The 25,399-nt window shown below is 40.8% G+C and overlaps 1 protein-coding gene across 1 annotated transcript in view; it reads right to left on the reverse strand.

Moving 5' to 3' along the window:
* The window catches only part of slc22a31 (solute carrier family 22 member 31), a 73,000-nt gene that overhangs the window by 2,771 nt on the left and 44,830 nt on the right, over window positions 1-25,399 (reverse strand). Inside the window, exons 5-8 of the mRNA XM_060838334.1 lie at window positions 23,863-24,008; window positions 22,580-22,688; window positions 19,068-19,282; window positions 1,408-1,519 (exon numbers count right to left, since the gene is read on the reverse strand). Of these exons, the coding sequence (XP_060694317.1) occupies window positions 1,408-1,519; window positions 19,068-19,282; window positions 22,580-22,688; window positions 23,863-24,008 (582 nt within the window). The remainder of the gene's footprint in view (window positions 1-1,407; window positions 1,520-19,067; window positions 19,283-22,579; window positions 22,689-23,862; window positions 24,009-25,399) is intronic.

Consider the following 25,399-nt stretch of genomic DNA (forward strand, 5'->3'; position numbering starts at 1 on the left):
GGTACATCTAATCAGGTCCTGGGAATTTTTCCACTTTCATGCATTTTAAGACATTGAGCACTTCCTTCTCTTATAATATGGATATTTTTCAAGATGTCATCATCTATTTCCCCACATTTTATAATCCTTCATGTCCTTCTCCACAGTAAACACTGATGCAAAACACTCATTTGGCATCTCCCCCATCTTTTCAATACCACACAAAGATCAGCAAGGCAGCCAGGGGTCTTATTCTTTCCCAAGTTACATTTTTTGTCTGATATTTTCCAGTAAGCAGACAGTAGGGAAGAAATGATTTTGCAGTTTGCTGTTTATTATTTTTAAAATGAAATGACCTCTCCTGTGATTTAAATAGTCTACTAAGAATGAGATGCATTAGACCTCAGCTACTGAATCCAAGTGCATGTATCAATGCAGGTTTCTGCAGAAACACTCACCAGAGTTCAGAGGTTAGAAATACTGACCTCCTGACACCCCAAAGCCTGTCCATCATCTACAAGGCACAAATCAGGGGTGTAATGGAATACTTCCACTTGTCTGGTTGGGTGCAGGTCCAACAACACACAAGAAGCTTGATATCATCCAGGAAAATGCAGTCCACTAGACTTGCACAACATTCACGAACATCCACTCTCTCCACTGCCAATGATCAGTAGCAGCAGTGGGTACTATTTACAAGATTCACTGCATAAACTTACCAAAGATCTGTTGATAATACCTTCCAAACTTACAACCACTTCCATCTAGAAGATAAGGACAGCAGATACGTGAAGCACCACCATCTTCAAGTTCCCCTCCAAGCATCTCACTATCCTCGCTTGGAAATACATTGGAAATCCTTCATTGTCACTGGGTCAAAATCCTGGAATTTCCCCTCTAATGGTATTGCAGGTCAACCTACAGCAGATTGACTGCAGAAGTTCAAGGCATCAGCTCACCACCATCTCAAGGGCAACTGAAGATTGGCAATAAATGCTGGGCAGCCAGCACTGCCCACATCCCACAACTGAATAAAAAAAACCAAAGTCTGCAATTTTTCCAGCCATATGTGGAAATGGGGACAGGGGAAAAGAAGGAGGATGACAAGGGAGGTGGAGGCGGAGAAAGATACAGGCCAAGCAAGTTAAGAATCAAAACATTCACCGCGTTTTTGATGCCATCTTCAGAAATCAAATCTACAGTGTTACAAATGATATTCAGCTTTTCAGACAAATCAATTTTGAAATAATTTAACACTTGGAGTTTTACGTTTTCATTGTTACTTCAGTGCATTTTTAGTATTAGAATATATCACTATAATGCAGGAGTCCTAGTTTGCTACTAATTAAACATAGTCATAACTTTTAGTGATGCCAAAAAAAATTCAGAAAATTATATTGATATGAATACCATAATCATAGCACTCACCTAACTACGGTTGGAATAACCTCACTGGCAAAAAAATTACTCAGTGTAACAACAACATAAGCTGAGAAGAGACCCAGGACGGAAAGAGCCAGTTGAAGAATTTGATGCAGATCTGCAAGAAAAAAATAAACACTGTTGGCACTGTAATACCAAAGACCAAAAGCTCAAATCACTTCCACAAATAATTTGAGACTCTCTTAGTATATGTCCCATTATTTATACTTGAGCCAGATTTGGCAAAAGTACACTTGTCATAGAGGCTGTTAATAGACATCCATGAGCACACTAAGCAAAATAGCAGAAGTAGGCTTAAGTCTCTTAATCGGTCATTCATTAAGATCATTGGTGAAATTTTACATAAGTTCATTTTCCAACCTATTCTCTATATCCCTCAATTTCCTGAAAGTCCGAAAATTGATCGTGTGGATTCTATAATATATTCAATATAACAACACAGAAGCATGGATTTAAAAAAAAAACTTATCTGACTGACACTGAACAGACACTAAAGAAAGCTGTTTTGGTAAAAGGATTAAATTAGAACTTCCAGGATGCGGACAAGAAAGATTGCTTAGCAGGATTTGAAACAACACTGAAACCAACTCACAGGCTCAGTTAGGGCGCTTGAGGGTTACAAGGTAGCCAGGAAAGACCTAAAGAGAGTGCTCAGAAAAGCCAGGAGAAAACATGAGAAGAAGTTGTTGGCGGATAGGATCAGGGTAAACCCTGAGACTTTCTATAGGTATTTAAGGAATAAAAGAATGACAAGAGTAAGATTAGGGCCAATCAACGATAGTCATGAGAAGTTGTGTGTGGAGTCAGAGGAGATAGGGGAAGCACTAAATGAATATTTTTTGACAGTATTCACTCTAGAAAATGACAATGTCGTCGAGGAGAATACTGACATACAGGTTACTAGACTAGGTGGGATCGAGGTTCACAAGGAAGAGGTATTAGAAATCTATTTTCACACTCTGCAAGATAAGTCCCCAGGATGGGATGGGATTTATCTTAGGATCCTCTGGGAAGCCAGGGAGGAGATTGCCGAGCCTTTGGCATTGATCTTTAAATTTTCATTGTCTACAATAGTGCCAGAAGACTGGAGGATAGCAAATGTGGCTCCCCTGTTTAAGAAGGAAAGTAGAGCTAATCCTGGTAATTATAGACCACTGAGCCTTGCTTCAGTTGTTGGTAAAGTGTTGGAAAAGGTTATAAGAGATAAGATTTATCATCATCTAGAAAATAATAATTTGATTAGGGATAGTCAGCATGGTTTTGTGAAGGGTAGGTCGTGCCTCACAAACCTCACTGAGTTCTTTGAGAAGGTGACCAAACAGGTAGATGAGAATAAGCCGGTTGATGTGGTGTGTATGGATTTCAGCAGAGCGTTCGATAAAGTTCCCCACAGTAGACTATTGTCCAAAATGCAGAGGAATGGGATTGTGGGAGATATAGCAGTTTGGATCAGTAATTGGCTTGCTGAAAGAAGACAGAGGGTGGTGGTTGATGGGAAATGTTCATCCTGGAGTCCAGTTACCAGTGTTGTACCACAAGGGTTGGTGTTGGGTCCACTGTTGTTCATTCATTTTACAAACGATCTGGATGAGGGCGTAGAAGGGTGGGTTAGTAAATTTGCAGATGACACTAAAGGTCAGTGGAGTTGTGGATAGTGATGAAGGATGTTGTAGGTTACAGAGAGACATAGATAAGCTGCAGAGCTGGGCTGAGAGGTGGCAAATGGAGTTTAATGTGGACAAGTGTGAGGTGATCCACTTTGATCTGAGTAACCAGAATGCAAAGTACTGGGCTAATGGTAAGATTCTTGGTAGTGTAGATGAGCAGAGAGATCTCGGTGTCCAGGTGCACAGATTATTAAGAGTTGCACCCAGGTTGACTGGGTTGTTAAGAAGGCATACAGTGTTTTAGCTTTTATTAATAGAGGGATCGAGTTCCGGAACCATGAGGTTATGTTACAGTTGTACAAAACTCTTGTGCGGCCGCACTTGGAGTATTGTGTACAGTTCTGGTCACCGCATTATAAGGAGGAAGGTGGAAGCTTTGGAAAGGGTGCAGAGGAGATTTACTAGGATGTTGCCTGGTATAGAGGGAAGATCTTACGAGGAAAGGCTGAGGGACTTGAGACTGTTTTCGTTGACGAGAAGAAGGTTGAGAGGTGACTTAATAGGGACATATAAGATAATCAGAGGGTTAGATAGGGTGGGCAGGGAGAGCCTTTTTCCAAGAATGGTGACAGCGAGCACGAGGGGGCATTGCTTTAAATTGAGGGGTGATAGATATAGGACAGATGTCAGAGGTAGTTTCTTTACTCAGAGTAGTAAGAGTATGAAATGCATTGCTTGCAACGGTAGTAGATTTGCCAACTTTAAGTACATTTAAGTCATCATTGGACAAGCATATGGACGTACATGGTTAGATGGGCTTCAGATTGGTATGACAGGTTGGCGCAACATCGAGGGCTGAAGGGCCTGTACTGCGCTGTAATGTTCGATGTTCTATGCCTATGAAACCCAGTAAACTATCAGACAGACAGTCGCACCAATATCAAGCAGGAAAAATGAAGGAAACACACTCAATACACAAGGAAAGCTCGAGAAAGATTTAAAAAAGATAAAAACATTGTTTTCCTACCTGCAGACAAAGGACGCTTGACAGTCATTTTAAATCAAAGAGACTACATTGAGAAAGCGAATGCACTACTTGCCGATACCAACACATACCAACAAGTGACGATAGACCCACCCCCACAACTAGAGAACCGAATTACAGCCCTACTCAAAATAAGCTTCAGAAATCTGGAAAAATAAATGAGACAGACTTCCAAAAAAATGAAAGCAGTTGGATCCAACATACCATGCTTCTACAGATTACGCAAAATTCACAAACCAGGAGCCCCCCTCAGACCCATAGTCTCGTTACCTGGAACACCAACTTATAGATTGGCCAAAGAGCTACACCAAACACAAACACTTAGAAGGAAATTCACGCCACTCCATCCAAATATCCCTGAAAACCAAACACATCAAGATAGAAGAGGATGAAATAATGGTCTCATTTGACGTAACAGTCCTGTTCACATCCACTATCATCAACCTGGCCAAGGAAACACTGACTACATTATTAGAAGAACCAAAGACACATGCACCAAATATCAACTTTATCAGCAAGGACAATGTCGTCAAGCTAGTGGACCTATGCCTTACCATCCACTGCACCTTCAATAACAAAACTACAGACAAACCAACAGAAAACCCATGGGATCTCAGATACCAAGGTTCTTAGCAGAGGCAGTAATGCAGAGACTCGAAAGAACAGCTCTGCCAACCATCCTACCCTAACTTTGGGTCCACTACGTGGATGCTACCTTTGTCATCACTAAACGAAACAAATTAGAGGAAGCTTTCAAGACCATCAATATTACTCATACTGGCATAAAACTCACTAAAGAGGAAAACAACAACAAATTGTTATTCCTAGATGTCACAATAGAGCGATTAGCCAATGGGGAACTTCAAACCAGCACCTACAGGAAAACAACACATACTGACCAAATAGTGAACTACAGAAGCAATCATCACCACAAGCCACCACATACTGCAGCACAAAGAAACTATGCAGAGCAGAGGAAAACTACCTATGCCGTGTATTCAAAAAGAATGGATACCCAATGAACACAGTCCATCGATTTCTCAGCAACAAACCTAAACAGGCAGACAAACATGTCCAGAAACCCTAGCCACTCACCCTACATCAAAGACATCTCGGAAACGATTGTTTGGAAAAGACCTCTTGGCATCATGGTAACTCACAAACCCACCAACACACTTAAACAAGAGTTAACGAACTTGAATGACCCTATGCAGACAACAAACAAAACTAAGGTCAATTACAAAATACCTTACAAGAACTGTAACGAACATTGCATTGCACAAACAGGCAGGAAACTAGCCACCAGGATACATGAATGTCAACTAGCCACAAAAAGACATGAGCCATTCTCACTAGTATCCTTACATACAGATGAGGAAGGACACCGCTTCAACTTGGACAACACATCCATCCTAGGACAAGCCAAATAGAGACGTGCACAAGAATTCCTCGAAGCATGGCATTTCAACCAGAACTCTATCAACCAATACATTGACTTGGACCCCGGTTACCACCCCCTGAAAAAGAACAGGAAATGACATCACCATATGAAATGCAGTATGATGAAATGTCTGAAAATGAACATTCCAGCTCAATGAGCAAACCTATCCAGAATCTCAACCTGAGCTACAAATCTTAAAACTCGCTAAGGGCAGCACAGTGGCTCAGTGGTTAGCACTGCAGCCTCACTGCACTAGGGTCCCAGGTTCAGTCCCAGCCCTGGGTGACTGTCTGTATGGAGTTTGCACACTCTCTCAATTCTGTGTGGGTTTCCTCCGGGTGCTTCGGTTTCCTCCTACAATCCAAAGATGTGCAGGTCAGGTGAATTGGCCATGCTGAATTGCCTGTAGTGTTAGGTGCAGCAGTCGGGGGGAGATGGGTCTAGGTGGGTTGCTTTTCAGAGGGTCGGTGTGGATTTGTTAGGCCGAAGGGCCTGTTTCCACACTGTAGGGAATCTAATCTAATCCAATCATCAATGACGTAGTGCCCACATGCATCTAGATTTGATGACTCTCACTAGGTTCACAATCAAATGCATTTCTCATGTCAATTATTCTAAGTGGCTAATCTTTATCCTAAGACTATCATTAGATCCACCAGCATGGAGAGACACATTGCAGTTGTTGTGGGAATGTTCGCTGAGTTGGGAATTTGGATTGCAGAAACTTTATCCCCTGTCTGGGTGACATCCTTAGTGCTGTGGAGTCTCCTGTGAAGTGCTGTTGTACTATGTTGGATGGAATTTATGTGGCTTCATTTCCATTATTTCAGGGTGCTGGTTCTGGTTGCTCGTTTCAGTGGTCGGTATATTGAGTTTAGGTCAATGTGCTTGTTGATGGAGCCCATGGATGAGTGCCATGCTTCTATAAATTCTCTGGCGGTCTTCTGTTTGACTGGTCTTATTATTGTTGTGTTGTCCCTGTTGAATTTTAAGCCCTCGTCACCTGTGTGTATAGATACTAGGGATAGCTGGTCGTGGGATTTAGTGGCTAGTTGATCTTCATGAATGTGGGTCATTAGTTTTCTGTGTGCTTGTCCTATATAATGTTTTATGCAGTCTCTGCATGGAATCTTTTAAACTACACTTGTCCACAGTCCGACAGAAGATTTAGCAAGGTCGATGCTAAGAAGTTTGTGTGTTTCAACAAGATAAATCTCTCATTCTTCTGAACTGAAAAGAGGCTCATTTTACTCACTTTTTCCCTTCAAGAACAGCACTTTCACCCAGGAATCAAGTGAACTTTTCTTGCGCCATTCAGTAAATTTTTACTTAGGTAAAAGACCAATACTGCACATCATACTCCAGATATTCTACCTTATTCTTATGATCCAATCCTTTGGAAACAAACGTATGATTTGCCTTCCTAATTCTTTGCTGCATCTGAATGGTAACTTGCAATTTACGCACAAGAATGCACAAAACCTTCTGAATCCCAAAATTTACTCATTTCCCAACTTTTAAAGTGTGTTCTATTTTTTCATTTTCCTACCAAAGTGGATAATTTCACATTTCCACATGGCTTACTTCATTTGCCACCATCTTGTTGAATCACATAACCAATCAATAAGCTTTGTAGCCTCTGTTGATTTTCCTCACAGCTTACTTTTCCACCCTCTTGATACTCTCAATAAATGTGATATGTCACAGTTGCCTCCAAGTTGTTGATGTAGATCGTAAATAGCTTCGGTTCAAACATTAATCTTTGTAACATTTTAAATCATTCCATCCTACCATTTTGAAAATGACCTATTTTCCTAATACTTCCATTTTCTTTTCACAACCTAATGTTCAATCCAAGTTAACATATTACTCCCAATCCTATATACCCTAATGTTGAGTAGCTGCTTCTAAGTGGCATCTTATGGAATCCATTCTCAAAATTCAAATGAAGTAAAGCAGGCAGTTCCTTTTTTTTTAAAAAGTTGGATATCCTGAAAAATCAATAGCTTCAATAAATGTAAATTCCCTGCGTAAAAACTGTCAATCTGTGCTTTTCCTAGTGCCTTCCCCCTCCATGTCCTTAATAAATGTTTTTTGTATTTTCCCTACCTCTGACATTTAGCCAATTGGCATTTTATTCAGCGTTTTCTCCCCCCCTCCCCACCTTTTGTGTGCAGCAGGATTACAGTTACCTTCCGATCAATGGGAACTTTTCCAGAATCTAGGGAACTCTGCAAGATCACAATCAATATTACTATTTCTATAGTTGGCTCTTAGAAATCTATGCCAGTGCCTCCTAACCATTTTCCCATTGTGAAGCCATTTAGTGTTTGAAAATTGCACAAGAGAGAATTATGACAGTGTCAAGTGTGGGAGACTGGACAATGTAGGATGAGTATTTAAGAAAAAACATTCAGATAGTGATGAGGGGGGAATAGTGGGAAGGTGGCAGAGCTGTAAATCAGAGTTAAGGCACCTTCATTTCCACCACGGCTTTCAAGACAACAATCTCAACTCTAGATCAACCAGCAGGCCGTTCCCAATATTTTAAAAATTGCAATGGTTTAAAGACCATACCTGAGTTACCACTTGGTCAGAGCTCCACGGTTCTTGCCATTCAGCTTGCAACCCAATTGCTCCAGTGTGAAGGTCTTCAGTTTCTGGAAACATCTCCAACAATTTTTTTTACTAATAGTTCCTCACACTCATTACATCTTTGGTTCCCCATATTTTCAGAGATGCGTTTGTTTTCTCACTTGTCAAGCAAATGTAATTGTTTACAACCTGTCTACTATTTAAATAAAAACATTGTAGTACAGAACTTAAGTCGAGCTGAAAGGCTTCTGTCAAAACACCACCTTTTACTCCTCTAATTCTGGTTTCTTGAGTATCTCTAATTTAAAAATCATTCCACAAATGCACAAGGAACAAGAGTAAGCCATTTGGTCCTTCAAGCCTGATGTGCCATTCAATAAAATCATGGTTGATTTGATTTTAACCCTAACTCTACTTTCCTGCATATCCCCAATAATCTTACATCCTCATGGTAATCATGAAATGATTTAACTTTGCCCTAAAAATACTTAAAGATTCTGCATCTATTGCCTTTTGAGGAATGGAATTCCAAAGACTTACGACCGTCAAATTTATTTTCCTCATCTCTGCATTAAAGAGGTGACCCATTACTTTTAAACTGACCCCTAATTCTAGATTGTCCAACAAATGGAACATCTTTTTGATATCCAACTGGTTGACGGCCCATCAGGATCTTGTATTTTTTTTAAATTAGGTCACCTCCAATTCTTCTAAACTCCAGAGGATATAGGGCTAATGTGTCTAGCCTTACCTCAGGGAGGCGATCTGCACATTCCAGATATTAGTCAAGTAAACCTTTTTTTGAACTGCTTCCAACATACCTAGATTCTTCTGTAAGTAGAGCGACCAGTACTGAATGTGATTACACCAATACCTAATTAATTGAAGCATAATCTTCCTATTCTTGCACCCAATTCCCTTCTCAATAAAACATAACATCTTATTAGCTTTCCTGATTTCTTGCTGTTCTTGCACACTAACCTTCTGTGATTCATACACAAGGACACCCAGGTCTTTCTGCATCTCAGAGTTCTGCAACCACTCACCATTTAGATTATGTGACTTTTATTTATTATGTAAAATTGCACTTAGCCACATTGTACCCCAAATGCCAGGTCTTTCCCCACTCACATAAGACTTTGTAGCTCTTATGTATTCTTCACAACTCCTTTTCTACTGGTCTTGATGCCATCAGCAAATTTAGCTACTACACCCTTTTTACCTTCATTGAAGTTATTTATACAAATTGTGAAGAATCAAAGCCTCATCATCGACCCCTGTGAAACGTCACTCATGATGCTCTGCCAGCCTGAAAAACACTCATGTAATCCTATACTCAGCCTACTATTGGCCAGCCAGTCTCCTATCCACTCCAATAATGTTACCCCGACCATCATGAGCATTTATTTCTCACAGTAACCTCTGATGTAGCACATTATCAAAACACTTTCGGGAAATCCAAGTACAATGCATCTACTGCTTCCCCTTTATCTACAGCACAAGTTACTTCTTCAAACACCTTCAATCAGCTAATCATATATGATTTCTTGCAACACAGCATTTACCACCCACCCGTAATTGCTAAGAGAACGATTGAGAGTCAACATGGTTGTACTTCTGGAGACACAGAGGCCAGACTAGGTAAAGATGGCAGAGGTAAAAACAATGACTGCAGATGCTGGAAACCAGATTCTGGATTAGTGGTGCTGGAAGAGCACAGCAGTTCAGGCAGCATCCAAAGTGCAGCGAAATCGACGTTTCGGGCAAAAGCCTTTCATCAGGAATAAAGGCAGTGAGCCTGAAGCGTGGAGAGATAAGCTAGACGAGGGTGGGGGTGGGGAGAAAGCAGCATAGAGCACAGTGGGTGAATGGGGGAGGGGATGAAGTTGATAGGTCAGGGAGGAGAGGGTGGAGTGGATAGGTGGAAAAGGAGACAGGCAGGTAGGGGCAAGTCCAGACAAGTCATGGGGACAGTGCTGAGCTGGAAGTTAGGAACTAGGATGAGGTGGGGAAGGGGAAATGAGGAAACTGTTGAAGTCCACATTGATGCCCTGGGGTTGAAGTGTTCCGAGGTGGAAGATGAGGCGTACTTCCTCCAGGCGTCTGGTGGTGAAGGAGGCCCAGGACATCCATGTCCTTGGCAGAGTGGGAGGGAGAGTTGAAATGTTGGGCCACGGGGTGGTGTGGTTGATTGGTGCGGGTGTCTTGGAGATGTTTCCTAAAGTGCTCTGCTAGGAGGCGCCCAGTCTCCCCAATGTACAGGAGACCGCATCGGGAGTAACGGATACAATAAACGATATTGGTGGATGTGCAGGTAAAACTTTGATGGATGTGGAAGCCTCCTTTAGGGCCTTGGATAGAGGTGAGGGAGGCGGTGTGGGCACAGGTTTTACAGTTCCTGCGGTGGCAGGGGAAAGTGCCAGGATGGGAGGGTGGGTTGTAGGGGGGCGTGGACCTGACTAGGTAGTCATGGAGGGAACGGTCTTTGCGGAAGGCGGAAAAGGGTAGGGAGGAAAATATATCCCTGGAGGTGGGGTCTTTTTGGAAGTAGCGGAAATGTCGGTGGTTTATTTGGTTTATGTGAAGGTTTATAGGGTGGAAGGTGAGCCCCAGGGGTGTTCTGTCCTGGTTACGGTTGGAGGGGTGGGGTCTGAGGGCGGAGGTGCGGGATGTGGATGAGATGCGTTGGAGGGCATCTTTAACCACGTGGGAAGGGAAATTGCGGTCTCTAAAGAAGGAGGCCATCTGGTGTGTTCTATGGTGGAACTGGCCCTCTTGGGAGCAGATACGGCGGAGGCGGAGGAATTGGGAGTACGGGATGGCATTTTTGCAAGAGGTAGGGTGGGAAGAGGTGTAATCCAGGTAGCTGTGGGAGTCGGTGGGTTTGTAAAAAATGTCAGTGTCAAGTCAGTCTTCATTAATGGAGGTGGAGAGGTCCAGGAAGGGGAGGGAGGTGTCAGAGATGGTCCAGGTAAATTTAAGGTCAGGGTGAAATGTGTTGGTGAAGTTGATGAATTGCTCAACCTCCACATGACAGCACGAGGTGATGCCAATGCAGTCATCAATGTAGCGGAGGAAGATGTGGGGAGTGGTGCCAGTGTAATTACGGAAGATCAACTGTCCTACGTAGCCAACAAAGAGACAGGCATAGCTGGGGCCCATACGTGTGCACATGGCTACCCCTTTGGTCTGGAGGAAGTGAGTGGATTCGAAGGAGAAATTGTTAAGGGTGAGGACCAGTTCAGCCAAACGAATGAGTGTGTCGGTGGAAGGGTACTGTTGGGGATGTCTGGACAGGAAAAAAACGGAGGGCTTGGAGGCCCTGGTCATGGCAGATGGAGGCATAGAGGGATTGGATATCCATGGTGAAGATGAGGCATTGGGAGTCGGGGAAATGGAAGTCTTGGAAGAGGTAGACGGTGTGGGTGGTGTCTTGAACATATGTGGGGAGTTCCTGGACTAGGGGGGATAGGACAGTGTCGAGGTAGGTAGAGATGAGTTCATTGGGGCAGGAGCATGCTGAGATAATGGGTCGGCCAGGGTGGTCAGGATTGTGGATCTTGGGAAGGAGGTAGAGCCAGGCAGTGCGGGGTTCCCGACAATGAGTTGGGAGATCTCCTGAGGTGATGAGGTTCTGTATGGTCTGGGAGATGATGGTTTGGTGATGGGGGGGGGGGGGGGGGGTGAGGTCATGATTGAGGGGGGTAGTAGGAAGAGGTGTCCTCGAGTTGGCATTTGGCTTCAGCAGTGTAGAGGTCAGTGCGCCAGACTACCACTGCGCCTCCTTTATCCGCTGGCTTGATGGTGAGGTTGGGATTGGAGCAGAGGGATTGCAGGGCTGCGCGTTGTGAGGGTGAGGGGTTGGAGTGGGGGAGGGGGATGGGATGGTAGACAGATTGAGGCAGTTAATGTCCTGGCGGCAGTTGGAAATGAAGAGGTCAATGGCCAGCGCGAGGTGTCCAGGTGGATGCAGTGTGTTGGAGGTGGGCGAAGGGGTCCTCAGAAGGTGGGCGGGAATCCTGATTGTGAAAGTAAGCTCGGAGGCGGAGGCGACGGAAGAATTATTTGACGTCACGGCGTATATTAAATTCATTGATGCATGGCCGGAGGGGGATGAAGATGAGTCCTTTGCTGAGGACTGACCGTTCGTCCTCAGTGAGGGGGAAGTCTGGTGGGATGGTGAAAACTTGGCAAGTCTGGGAGCTAGGATTCGGTGTGGGTGTGGAGCCAGGCCTGGAGCCAGTAACTGGAGTGGGTGTGATGGTGGGGGGAATGGGGGTGGAGTCATGAGCAGGAGTAGTGTTCCCCTTGGGGTTCTGAGGCGTAGGGATAGTGACAGTGGGGTCTGTGGGGGGCATGTCAGCAGAATGCAGGTGAGTGGCACTGTTGGGGGCGGAAGTGGTGACGACCATGGCAGTCAGGGTGGCTGAAGTCATTGAGCGTGTGGCATCAGCGATGACGTGAGGGGCAGACGTGATGACACGTGTGATGCATGAGGAATTTTGAGGGGCGAAAGTGGTTATGGGAGTGGCCGTGATGAGGGCGGAAGTGACATCATCAATCAGCATGGGGGTGGTAGCTGCATCAGACATATGGCTAATGGCGTCTGAGTAGTTTCTGAGGCCAGGGGAATCTTATGGAATGTTTGAGGAACGCTGGTTATGAAGGTGGGGAGATAAAAGTTTGTTGTACTTACAGTTTTTGATGTTTGAGATGGAATTGAAATACTGTTTGTTGAGAGTATGAATTCTCCTGAGGATGTAGTACAGAGTGGGTCCTTTACAATTCTGAGAGTGTGTGGCCCTCAGCTGAGGCAGGGTTGACTGTAGAGAGGTTAGGTGCCGGCGCATTGCTGCGAGCGTGGAGCGGAGGATCTTGATGGAGAACCGTTGCTGGTGTTTTTGAATCTGTAGTCTGTACTGTTTGTCCTGTTTGGGTCCGAACTCTGCTGGTTTAAAGTTGGTCCGGAGTCCGTGCGGGATGAGTTGGTTACGGAGGCAGGAACTGAGGATTAAATGTGGCTGTGGTACAGAGTTTGTTTCACAACATGGTTGAAGAGCTGCAGGGCAGAGGAAATGACCTGGGAGTTGCAGTGGGAGAGAGACTCCCCGAGATTCAGTTTCCTTCCCTTAGACAAAACAAATGTTCAGTTCCTGGAAATTTATCTAGTAATTTTTGTTTTTAAACTAGTAGCAATTACTTTGAGTTCCTCATGCTCATTAGACCTTTGGTTCCCCACACTTTCCAGGATGCTATGTCATCTCACTGGCCAAGACAATGTAATTGTTTTCAACCTGTTTACTGTTTAAATAAATTTGGTTTTTCAGAACTTGAGTATTGCTAAAAGGCTTTTGTCAAAACTCTCCCTCTTACCATGAAGTTAACATGTAAATAACAGAACTCTTTTTATTCATCCATTGAAATTAAAGAAAAATTCTGCTTAACCTATCCAAACATTTTTTTGTAAAAGTCTTTAATAATAGCTTGTAATATTTTCCCTATGATGTTAAGCTAATTTGTAAACAGTTTCCTACTTTCCTCACTTTTTCATTAAAAAGGAGTTACATTAGCTATTTTGCAATTGAAAAGGAACTTTTCCCAAATCCAGGTGAGTTTTAGAAACAAAGCCAAAAGAATCAACTAGCTAACCAGTGACTTCTTTTAAGACCCTATGATAAAATCCCTCAGAACCTGAGGGCTTGTTAGCTTGCAGTTCCATAATTTACTCTCAATTATTTGGCAACTGTAATTTTCTCCCTCCCTTACAGCATTTCTGGGATGTTACTTGCATCCTTTCTAGTGAAGATTGACAGAAAATCTGTTCAATTCATCTGCCATCTCTTTTTCCTCCATTATTAATTTTCCAGACTCATTCTCTATAAATATCAACATTTACTTCTGTTAACATTTTAAAATATCTGAAGAAATGGATCTTATTTTTATATTTTTGGTTAACTTTCCTCTTGCTTTCTAATTTTCCTTTCTTATTAATCTTTTAATAATCCTTTGCTCTTTGTATTCTGTCCAATCTTATGGACTGCCAGTTATCTTTACAAACTTCTATATTTTTGAGTTTAATGATATCTTTGACTGTATTAGTTAACCATGAAATTGTTCCAAAAAACATTCATTGAATTCCTCATCTAGGCTATTTTCTCCCCATCTGATTTTTCCAGTCTATGTGCAGGTTAAAATCCCATGAAAACTGCGGTAGCCCTTTGACAGGCTTTAATTATTTTTCCTTTATAACTTGTCCTGTCATCTGCCTATTGTTAGGGAGCCTGGACAGAACGCCCAGAAGTGACCTCTAGCCTTTATCACTCCTTATTTTTACCCAAACTACTTCTTTACCCTAGTTTCCTGAATTTAGGTCATTCCTCTCTATTGAGATTATATCATCTTTATCTCCGCCACCTTTCTTAGCTCCTTGTCCTTCCCAAACATTCAATATTCAGGTTCCTTCAATACCTTCAATATTCAGGTCCCAATCTAGATCATTCTGCATCCATTTTTCAATTATGGTCACTAGATTGTACTTATCTCAATTTGTATAAGGAGCTTATCTGTTTTGATTTGAATACTACGTACATTCAAATAGTCCTTATTATCTCTGTAACCTCTAGTCTTATCTGATTCTCTGTCCCTTCCAGTCACTGTCTCTTTATCACTTACCATAACAATTCCCTGCTCTGTTGCTTACTGTTCACTCTTTGATTTACCACAACTTCCAAAATTCCCCGGCCCCTTTCCCTCAATATTTAGTTTAAAACTTACGTTACCTCCCTAGTTATGCAGTTCACAAAAACTCCAGAATTTTGAACCAACTACACTGAAGGAACAACAATTTTTTAAAAATTCAACATGGTAAGTGACTTGGAGGGACTTACAAATGGTGGCAATCCCATGTATTTGCTGCCCTTGCCCTGCTATGTGGGGTGAGATTTGGAAGATGCTGTCTAAAGAGCCTTGGAGAATTTCTATATTACATCTTGTCGATCATACATACTGTTCTTACTTTGTATTAATGGTGAGGGGAATTAATGAATGCTGATATGGTGACAATGCAGGCTGCTTTCCCCTGGATGATGTCAAACCTTTTCCGTGTTGTTGAAACTGCACTTATCAAGTAGGGAGTATTGCATGTCACTCCTGACTTGTGCCAGTTAGATGATAGACAGATTTGAGGAGTTACGTGCTGCAGGATTCCTGCTCTCTGACTTGTTCTTCTAACCACAGAACCTAGATGGCTAGTCCAGTTCAGTTTATGGTCAATAGTAACATTAGGATGTCGATAGTGGGTACTTAGTAGTGGTAATGCCATTGAATGTCAAGGGCTGATGATTGGATTTACCCCTGCTTGAGATGGTTGTTGCCTGGCTTTTATGTGGCACAAATGTTATTTATCACTTGTTAGCCCAAGCCTAGATATAGTCAACGTCTTGATACATTTGAGTCACAAATGGTACTAAACTTTGTGCAAATCATCAGTGAACATCCCCACTTCTGACCTTATGATGGAGATTCGGATATTGATGAAGCAACTGAAAATGATTAGGCCTAGGACACTCTCTTGGGGAACTCCTGCAGAATTCCCCTGGAGCAGAGATGAATGACCTCTAGCAATCACAATTAATCTTCTTTTGTGGCAGGTATGACTTTAACTAGAAGAGAGTTTGTCCTCGGATTCTAATTTTGTTAGGGCTCCTTGATGCCACACAACGTCAAATGCAGTCACACTGTCCAGGACAGTCACGGTCATCTCATTCAAATCAAAATTCAGTTTGTTGGTCCATGTTCAGACCAAGGCTGTAATGAGCTGTAAGGAGCACAGCGATCATGGCAAAATCAAACTGAGCTACACTGAACAAGTTATCGGCACTGTTGATAACATGTTCCATCACTTTACCACTCATCAAGATTGGACAGATGTCGTGATAACTGACTGGGTTGGATAATTTCTGCCTTTTACGTACAGCAATTTTCCACATTCTCAGATAGGTATCAGTGTTTCAATACAACTACAACAACTTGGCCAGGGACTAGACAGGTTCTGGATTGTGTGTCTTCAATATTAATACTGGAACATTGCCAGGGCTCATAGTCTTTACAGTATCCCAAGCTTCCAATCATTTCTTGATATCCCACCTGAATAAATCAAATTGGATGAAGACTGGCACCCATGATACTAGGGATGTCTGCTGCTATACAGGTACAAAACAAACACAAAGACAACATTGCTGAAAATGACATGTTCAAAATATTAACATATTAATTAAAATATTTTCCTGGCTTCAATGAATTGAACTTCACATTAGCACCTCAATTAGCGTTTAATTCACGAACACTATAAAAAGCTTACCTTCCATCTTTTGAGTAGCATGAGTTGAAAAATAGCAAAAGCGCTTCAGAATTAACCAAGTTATTAACTCGGAAATTTATATAAATGTCATAAGTAATCAAGTTTTCAGTTCATTTCTTGTGTTTTAGCCAATCAGCAGTTATTTTTATTCACTTACAGGATTATGAAATAGAATAATTTGTTACACATCCATAATTGACCTCAGTGGCACTAAACTATCTTCTTATAAAGTCAATCATCCAGCATGGTAACAGATCCTTCACTCCAACCAGTCCAGGCCATGTTCCCAAACTAAAATTCTTCCACCTGCCTGCACTTGGCCCCTATCCCTCTTAAGTGTTTCTATTCATGTACTTAGCCATATGTCCTTTAAACATTGTAACTGCACCTGCATTCACCACTTTTCCTGACAGTTCATTCCATCCACAAATAACTGTGTAAAACGTTGCCACATTTTCTAAATTCTCCTCTGATCTTACAAATATGCCGCTTAGTTTTAAACTCACCACTCTAGAGAAAAGAACCTCATTATTCACCTCATCTATGCCCCTCATGATTTTATAATCCTCAATAAGATCACCTCTCCACCTACTCCACTCTAGTGAAAAAAGTTTCAGTTTATCTTTATATCTCAAACTCTCTATTCCTGGCAACATGGTGATAAATCTTTCCTTGAACAATTTTAGTCTGTGTAGTGCAGGTATATCGGCAATTTAGTCAAGCAGAAGTGTTCAGAGATTTTGAAGATGAATGAACAAGAATATTTTCAAGTCTGAAGGGCATGCAAGTTTGACAGAAAATTGAAGAACATGATAATTTCTATACACTTACTTATTAGCTGTCCTAGATCAGTTTTTGAAAGTGCAACTAATGTAATTTTGCTGAGTTGCTGCAGTGCATTACACAGTACATATGCTTTGCAACCATGATGTGCCAATGGCAGAGGAAGCAAGTGCTTAATGTGATCAATAAGAATTAAGTAAATGAAGCAGCTGCTTTGACTCAACTGATTTGAGCTTCTTCTGCTGCACTCATGCAAACAGTACAACAAATTCTATTGCATTCCTGTCTTCTAGCTTGTAGATGGGATATATTTTGGCACAATGAATAGCATTGCTGCATCTGATTCAAGTTCTGGATTCAACTTCTAAGCCAACTCAATGGCCATGGAATGTGTGCTCATCACGCAGCAAACAAAATTAATATATAACATACAACAAACAGTGACAGAGCAATAGCAGGTGGCAAAAGTAGGAGAGTTAGTTAGCCACATGATGGAGATAAGTCAGGGCCTCTGCCATTACTATCCATAGTTTCAGGCTACAACATGCATGTAAAATAAAAGCCTTTAAACCTGCTTTGTTATAGTATTTTAAAAAAAAATCCCAGTCAGCCAGTAATGAACCACTGCGGATTTGCTGGTGAGGGATTTGGAAATTGTTATACTACTGAATGTCGAGGGAAAATGGTTAGACTCTCCTATTAGCGAATGGTCACCACTGGACACCAGATGGCATTCATGAGCCCAAACCAGAATGCTGTCCAGTTTTTGCTGTAAGGAATCATTAACTGCTCTACGATCTAATGGATCTGGAAATGGTGAACATTTTAATCAGTGAACATTAGCACTTATGGCCTTGTTAGTGGAAAGATTGTTGACGAAACAGCTGAAAATGACTGAGCATAGGGAACTTTCTGAAGTGATTTCCTGGGGCAGAGTTAATGGCCTCCAAAAAGCACTATTTTCCTTCATGCTAGGTAAGACTTAACCAGTGGAGATAATGTTTCCCTCTGATTTGGTATGAACTTCAGTTTGCCAAGCATTTTCTTTTTACCTAATCCTCTCAAATGTGTGGTTCAAAATTTTAGGATTATTCACATTGGGTACTTATCAACCTTTGCTTGACTTTATCATTACATAAACTAGAAATGTGTGGTCTTCAATCATTCCTCAATTTAGTTACCAGCTACATATCACTCGTAACAATCTCAACCAAAGAATTCAGCACTATGTCCTATTAAGAAATCCCATGTAGAACTGAACAAGGCGGCTGTCATTATTTCCATTTCCATTTGAATTTGGCAACTGATTTTAATCCTTTCCAACTATGATGAACTCAGACTCATCACCATCCCTTTTTTCTTTAAAAGGCAAGTCAAAATACAGGGCTTATAAATACACTTCTAAATAAATTTGGAGCTGATCCCTCAGCTAAATGTCATCTAGATACAAGACGTTCCCAGGTTTATGAACACCCTACTTACGAATGTCATGTAAATATGAACCGACCTCCAGCTTCTCATTTTTAAAAATTATTTTTAATAATCAGAGTTATGTACAATATTTCACCCTAACGAACAGGCAGACTAATTAGCCCATACCTGTTCTGATTGACTAAATTTGGCTTACGAACAGCAGAAAAAACTCATTTATAACCTGGGGACTTCCTGTAATACAGTAGAGGCAATTTTGTATTTATTATAGCTTCTAGTGAAATTCTTTTTATATACCGTAATGGAAAAAGGGGCACCACAAACAAAAAAATTGCACTTTTCAATTCCCTGTGCTAAAAAATTGTAGCAACCACTTATACTTACACTGTGAGAGAGCAAGCAACAACAGCGATGACATGCCTGTGATGATTGTTGACAGTAGCAGAATGCCACGACGGCCAAACCTGTTCACGGTAAAGTATAGAAAAAGGAGGGCCATGCCTTCAGCAGCGACGGCGATGAAATAGCTCAAGTAGAAATTGGAGCTATAGTCAGTGAGGGTTTGGGAAAAGCAATGCTGGATTCCACTGCCAATGAACCTGAGATAAAATGAATAGGGTTATCCTTTCTAGACAATGTCACTGAAATGTCAAATGTGAACAAAGATCTACGTTTTGAGGAGGGAAAAGAGATGCAATAGGTTTTGTGGTAAGATGGAAATAAGAATTTTTATTTTGATCAAACCTGTCGACTTTAAATCTCAGCGCAAGTATGAAAGTCCAAGAAATATAAACCATGAGATTAGGTCTTCTTGAGCAAAAGTATCTTTTATTGTTCAGCAAAATTTATTTTAGAGCTATGAGCCTAGGAAAATCACTAAAGAGTCATCAACATCTATAGAATAACACCTGTAAGACTTGCTGTAAGAATTAAATATCATATAGCATTAGATGTCTCAATACAGAAATTGGGTTTATCTACGCCAACGGATTTATACCGCTGTTTATTGTTCTTTCAAGCTTCTTTTCATTCTTGCTATCTAATCTTACTAGCACATCCTTCCTTTCTCTTCTCCTTTATGTACTTATTCAACTTCACCTTGATATTCACTTTAACTACTCCTTCCTATAGTAAATTGACTATACAAACCTCAATATGAGTTAAGGTATTTCTGAATCCCCCATCTGAATTATTGAAAAAAAAGACTTGAAGATTAATTTGGTCAAATTCGATTATTCAGATTATGTATTTTTCCAAAAAGCAGATGAAAAGAATATGGTGTCAATATTAAAAATCACATAACACCAGATTATAGTCCAATAAATCTATTCTGTCAGGAGTATTCTGGAAGCTCCCACACTGAAATTGGTTGAGGTGGCTGAACTGCATCCTCTGGAACCCTGTTGTCTACCTTAGTCAAAGCATGCGCACTTACTTGGTGAAGATGTACACAGGTTGAATGGCCAACACATTACATGCATACTTGACAGTGCAATGATCTTTCCCTCATCTTATTCATTCATGTTGTAAGTTTCATAAGTGATGGAATAATTTGGGTCAGTCTTTGCTCCATTTTAGAGCATTGAGATATCAATGATGCAGAATTTAGTGGCAATATTAGATTTGCAAACACCAGTGGTAAAGTACAATTCATCTTCGAACAGCATTTTGAGACCTAAACACATTAATTCTGCATACTTTGCAAATGGTCGATAAAATGATTGTACATGAAATGCGCATCTTAATGATGTCCACCCTGCCTTCTATGTTCCACCTGTGGAGATTGCAATGGTAGTCACTGCTAATAAACTTCCCCTCCCTGAGCCTACCATCCCCTGTGATACTGTTGTGTCTCTAATATGTTTGTACTGGGGACTGTCAGAAAAGTCTTATGCTATTATGTTTTGTAAAGGTTGATGATCTTGTACATTATGTTCTTCTGTCATGCAAATGCATTTTTTTCTCCAGTTTAGCATTACTCATGATCTTTGATTTAATGTTTTGTGATTTGTGACCAATATTGACACCATGATTTGGAGGTGCTAGTGTTGGACTGGAGTGTGCAAAGTTAAAAATCACACAACACCAGGTTATAGCCCAACAGGTTTATTTGGAAGCACTAGCTTTCAGAACGCTGCTCCTTCATCAGGTGGTTGTGAAAGGAACAGTGCTCCGAAAGCCTGGTGTTGTGTGATTTTTAATATTGTTAGAGTATGTTGCACCATCCAGGTGCACAGTGACCTTTAAAAGTTGGCGGATATCTGGTGAATGGAAAGGTATTTGAAAACAGATGGGAAGGATGCCATAGGATTTTGGTAGACGTTTAAGCAGGTAAGTTTAAGATGATATGGTGAGAAATTCCATGAGGGCTCATGTTTGGGGGTGGGGGGGAGAAACACATGAAAAAAAAATTGATATAACTGGCCCTTAGCCTAGACAATTAAGATCTTGCCCAGAGTTGTAAAAAATACAAGGCACAGATCCAGAGTAGGTGCTTATAACAGAATAAAAATGAGCTCTGATTGAAAGAAAAACTATGAAAAAGTTGGATATACTTGGTGGGTAGGTGAACTTATGCATGCAACTCCCAAACAAAGAAACTGCAGTGCAATGGCATCATTAAGTCCTAATAACAGCCAACTTTACAATATGAGAAAAGTTGAATTTCATAGGTGTGAGATTTAGTGTTCGTAGGAAATTGGTTAGGAAATGTTCAAACTCAGTTCACATATTTTTTTCTAATCATAACCATAATGCATTACACTTCCTAATAATTCGGTGGCTTTTCATACACCTACCACACTATCTTTCCTACAGTAAGGCTGGCCTTGCTTGGGGGTTTTACCTCATTTGACCACAGCTAGAGAACCTCCAGCAACAGATAGTCTTCTAGCTCCCACATAGTTACTGCCGGAGTTCCAGAATAATTTATCCTAGCTTCACTTCTGATTCACATGCTTCCCGTTAATGACATTGCCTAAAAACATGGGTTTGCCCTCCACACGTTAACCAAACTCCGTCTACTTCTTTAATCACCCCTTTCCACCAATTACTATCTTTGCAGCACAACCTGGAATACATGGCAAACAAGCAGTGACAATTTTCTCCAGCCAAGCATCGGTAAGACCAAAACCACATATTTACGCACAAAACCTAAATCCATGACAAAATCGTCAGTGTCAGAGTCACTACCTTGGGCGTGAACCAGAATGTTGATTGCCTCAACCTATTCTTTGACTGCAAATTAATCCATCGTGCCTCAAAATTTTAAATTATCACTCATTCTCCATGTGACTCACTGAAATTTTGCAATGTTCCTATGCGCGTTCTAAAACACAAGCTCTCCGATCTCCCTCAGATTTTTCAGTTTGATAGTTTCAAAATAATAGCTAAAGAAAACTGTCTCTGTACTCACCTTTGTCTACATGTGACTCTAGCCCAATGTTATTGACAGATTTTCCTTTAAAATAGTCCAGTAATCCTTTTGGTGATATAGGGAAGCTAGGAATACCCAATTCATACCAGCCTTTAACAGTGAAGTCTCTATCTTATGAGTAAATAAGCTGCTCTCCACTGGCAAGTAACTCTTCCCTTCTATTCCACAGACTCTAGAATCCTTCCTAAATCTCACAGCTGCTTCAGGCTGTCCTTAACATCTGCTCTTTTGGCCAATTATCCTAAATGCTTCCTTGGTACGCACTTTAATATCACTTTATGAACATTCCTGTATGAAAAAATTGCCACATTAATACAGATTGCTGTCATGCCACAACAAAAACACAATTTGTGTGATGTGCATCGAAGGTAACAGGAGAGTATTTCTACTTGTTTTTGCAATACAACTGGATCCAGGGTAGGTAACAGTGAAAGAAGTATTAGTAAATGGCTTCACTTACGTGGTGAACCCCAGTATCAATATGTTCTTCCAAATGACTTTAGTAGTGGCCATATCAAAGAAGCTGTAAATACGAGACTCTGTAAACTCTCCAAATAAAACATCAATCTCTGTGTTTGGTGTGTGCGGGGGAGGGGGGGCGGCAAAAAAAAAAGAGGGAAAATGCTCATTAGTCATCACATAAGAATGATATTCACACCAAGACAGACCATATTTTTGAAATATTCACAAGTTTTCTTAAATAATAAATCTGATTATGGATATTCCACTCAAAGAGGATAAACATAGTAAGATTGCCTTTATACTCCTGAAATGATGTGTTACCTCAACAGATGTTGCATGTATTTTAGGTTTTGGTTTACAAAATTTACAGCTAAAGGTGATTAAGGGAGATTCATGAGAATTGTATTTACATAGGAGAGCAGATAATGAGGAGAAATGAGCGTGCTTTTTAAAATATTAAAAAAGGCATATTGAAAATGGCAAGATAACTACTTAAAAGAGAGAGAACATGTTTGAAATAAAAAGCATGTATTATACTGCAATATGTTGCTTAAACCTCCCCAAATACTTTCTAATAGAGCATTACTTTGAAGTGCAGTCACCTAACTTCAGAAAATTCAAACGCATTACAGCTTTTCTCCAGTTCCAAGGAAACATTCAAAGCATTTAATAGCCTTTGTCCTTGCCCAGCTCTGACAGATTTGCTTTGCTTCCAGCAACTTTCTTTATTTCAGAGACTTAATTGATCAAAAACAGAATTGAAGGCAACAGGAATAAACCAACCAAATATTATAATGGTCTGTGTGCTTGAAAGAGTGCAATAGGAAAATCATTAGAAGAAGACATAATCATAGGTTCAAATTGAGGAAATGAAAGGATAGTGATAGGGCTTTGTATCCATAAAGAAATGTCATTTATGTAAAAATTGCCTACATTCGATTAAATGAGAAATGAAATGAAATGCACATAGTTAAGAGACGAAAGCGAGGACTGCAGATGCTGGAAACTAGAGTTTAGATTAGAGTGGTGCTGAAAAAGCACAGCAGGTCAGGCAGCATCCGAGGAGCAGGAAAATCGACGTTTCGGGCAAAAGCTTGCTTTTTTCTGAAATGTCGATTTTCCCATTCCTCGGATGCTGCCTGACCTGCTGTCCTTTTCCAGCACCACTCTAATCTAAACTCTAAGAAGCAAGCCTGATGAACTTGCTGTGTGCTTTGTTCATTGAAACACACTGGTAAGTTCAATTGCTTTTCCATTGCACATTCACAGTGTATCACGTACCATTAAATACATTGTTTGGTGTGTATAATTCATCATCCACATTGACACCATTACTAGCTGCAATATCCTGCATGATGTGCTTACACTTCTGAATCTGTCTGGTCGCAAGAAGCCAGCGTGGAGACTCTGGGAACAAAGCTGGAATGCTATAATTTGTTGGAAAAATGTTTTAGTTTCATAATTAGGATAGCAATCTATTAAACAAACAATGTTCATCCCATAGAGAAAACCTATTAAAAATATCTAATTTTTGCAATAATATACTGAGCACCTTATCATTTGGGAAGAAGATTTGAAAGGGCTGAAAACGAAGCTGTCTTTGGGCCCCTCAAGCTATTGAGTAACTGGAGAAATGACAAAAAGAGACTCAAGTTCTTAATTTAGGAGAATAGTATTTAAACCTGCTATGGGTCTGTTGTATTGATCCCTTGAGGCAGATAATAGCGGAGACCTATCCTTGGTTGTGTTAGGTTGTTCCCATGAAGTTTAACATTTCTCCTCACAATTCTAATGCAACTTTTTAAACCAGTAGAAGTCACACATTTAAGTCAATGAAAGGTGTGAATTATTACTTGGTATCAACTTAGTCTAGCGATTGTGAAGGCACAAAGTCTGCTTGAAACATAATGCAGAACTTAACAGTTATGAGATAACTCCTTTAAAGCTTTATGCTCATTTTTCAAATATTTAATGGTGGGTAATAGAATCACATAACAGTTAGTCCCATTTCAACAAACCATGGTGTTTTTCTTGCACCCAGCACCCCCGCCACCCCTTTCAGTACAAAATAATTGCCATCATTTCTATCTATGCATTTGGATGAGAAGCAGAAAATCTCAGCTAATACTTTGAACTATATTCTAAGACATTACAAATTAAGCCTGACACTTTTCACGGATAAGTTGGCATCAAAAAAGTCAGGAACCATAATTCATCTTAAATTTTTTCTTTTCCAAAAAAATAACGTTTTAATCACCAACTTTGAGAAGGGTCAAGATAGGTTAGGGTCAGCAAACAAGGAGTCCTTTATATCCATCTCTAAATACTTCCAAGCTTCCTTTCATCTCTCTATTTTAAGAAATGTTATCACAGATATGAAATCTTCACCACCTGCTCCAATTGTAGTCATTGATATAAATTGTACAAAGCTGAGGTGGCAACACAGTAATATACAATGAAGAAGGGCTTGCATTAACTCCAGACCCCATCATGTTTCATGGTGTCAGGTCACAGATGAGCAAGGAAATCTTTGCCTCAGCACACTAATCAGTACCCCTCCCATGACGAACACTGGATGGAGCTTCAATCACCATCACCAAGATTGGCTCAGGAGTATCAGTACTGATGAGGATGACGAAGTTCTCAAAGGTCATAGATGCTAGATTGGGTGTACAACAGCCAGTGAGGGAACAAATGAGACGAGAATCTATTTGACCTGGTCTTCAAATATATCAGTCTTGCCATATATCAGCTCATGACCGTATCAGTAGGACTGCCCATCATATGCAGTCAATTATTGTGGCAGTTAATCCAGTCT

This window comes from Hemiscyllium ocellatum, chromosome 17 (genome assembly GCF_020745735.1).
Source record: "Hemiscyllium ocellatum isolate sHemOce1 chromosome 17, sHemOce1.pat.X.cur, whole genome shotgun sequence".
Taxonomy (NCBI): Eukaryota; Metazoa; Chordata; class Chondrichthyes; order Orectolobiformes; family Hemiscylliidae; genus Hemiscyllium; species Hemiscyllium ocellatum.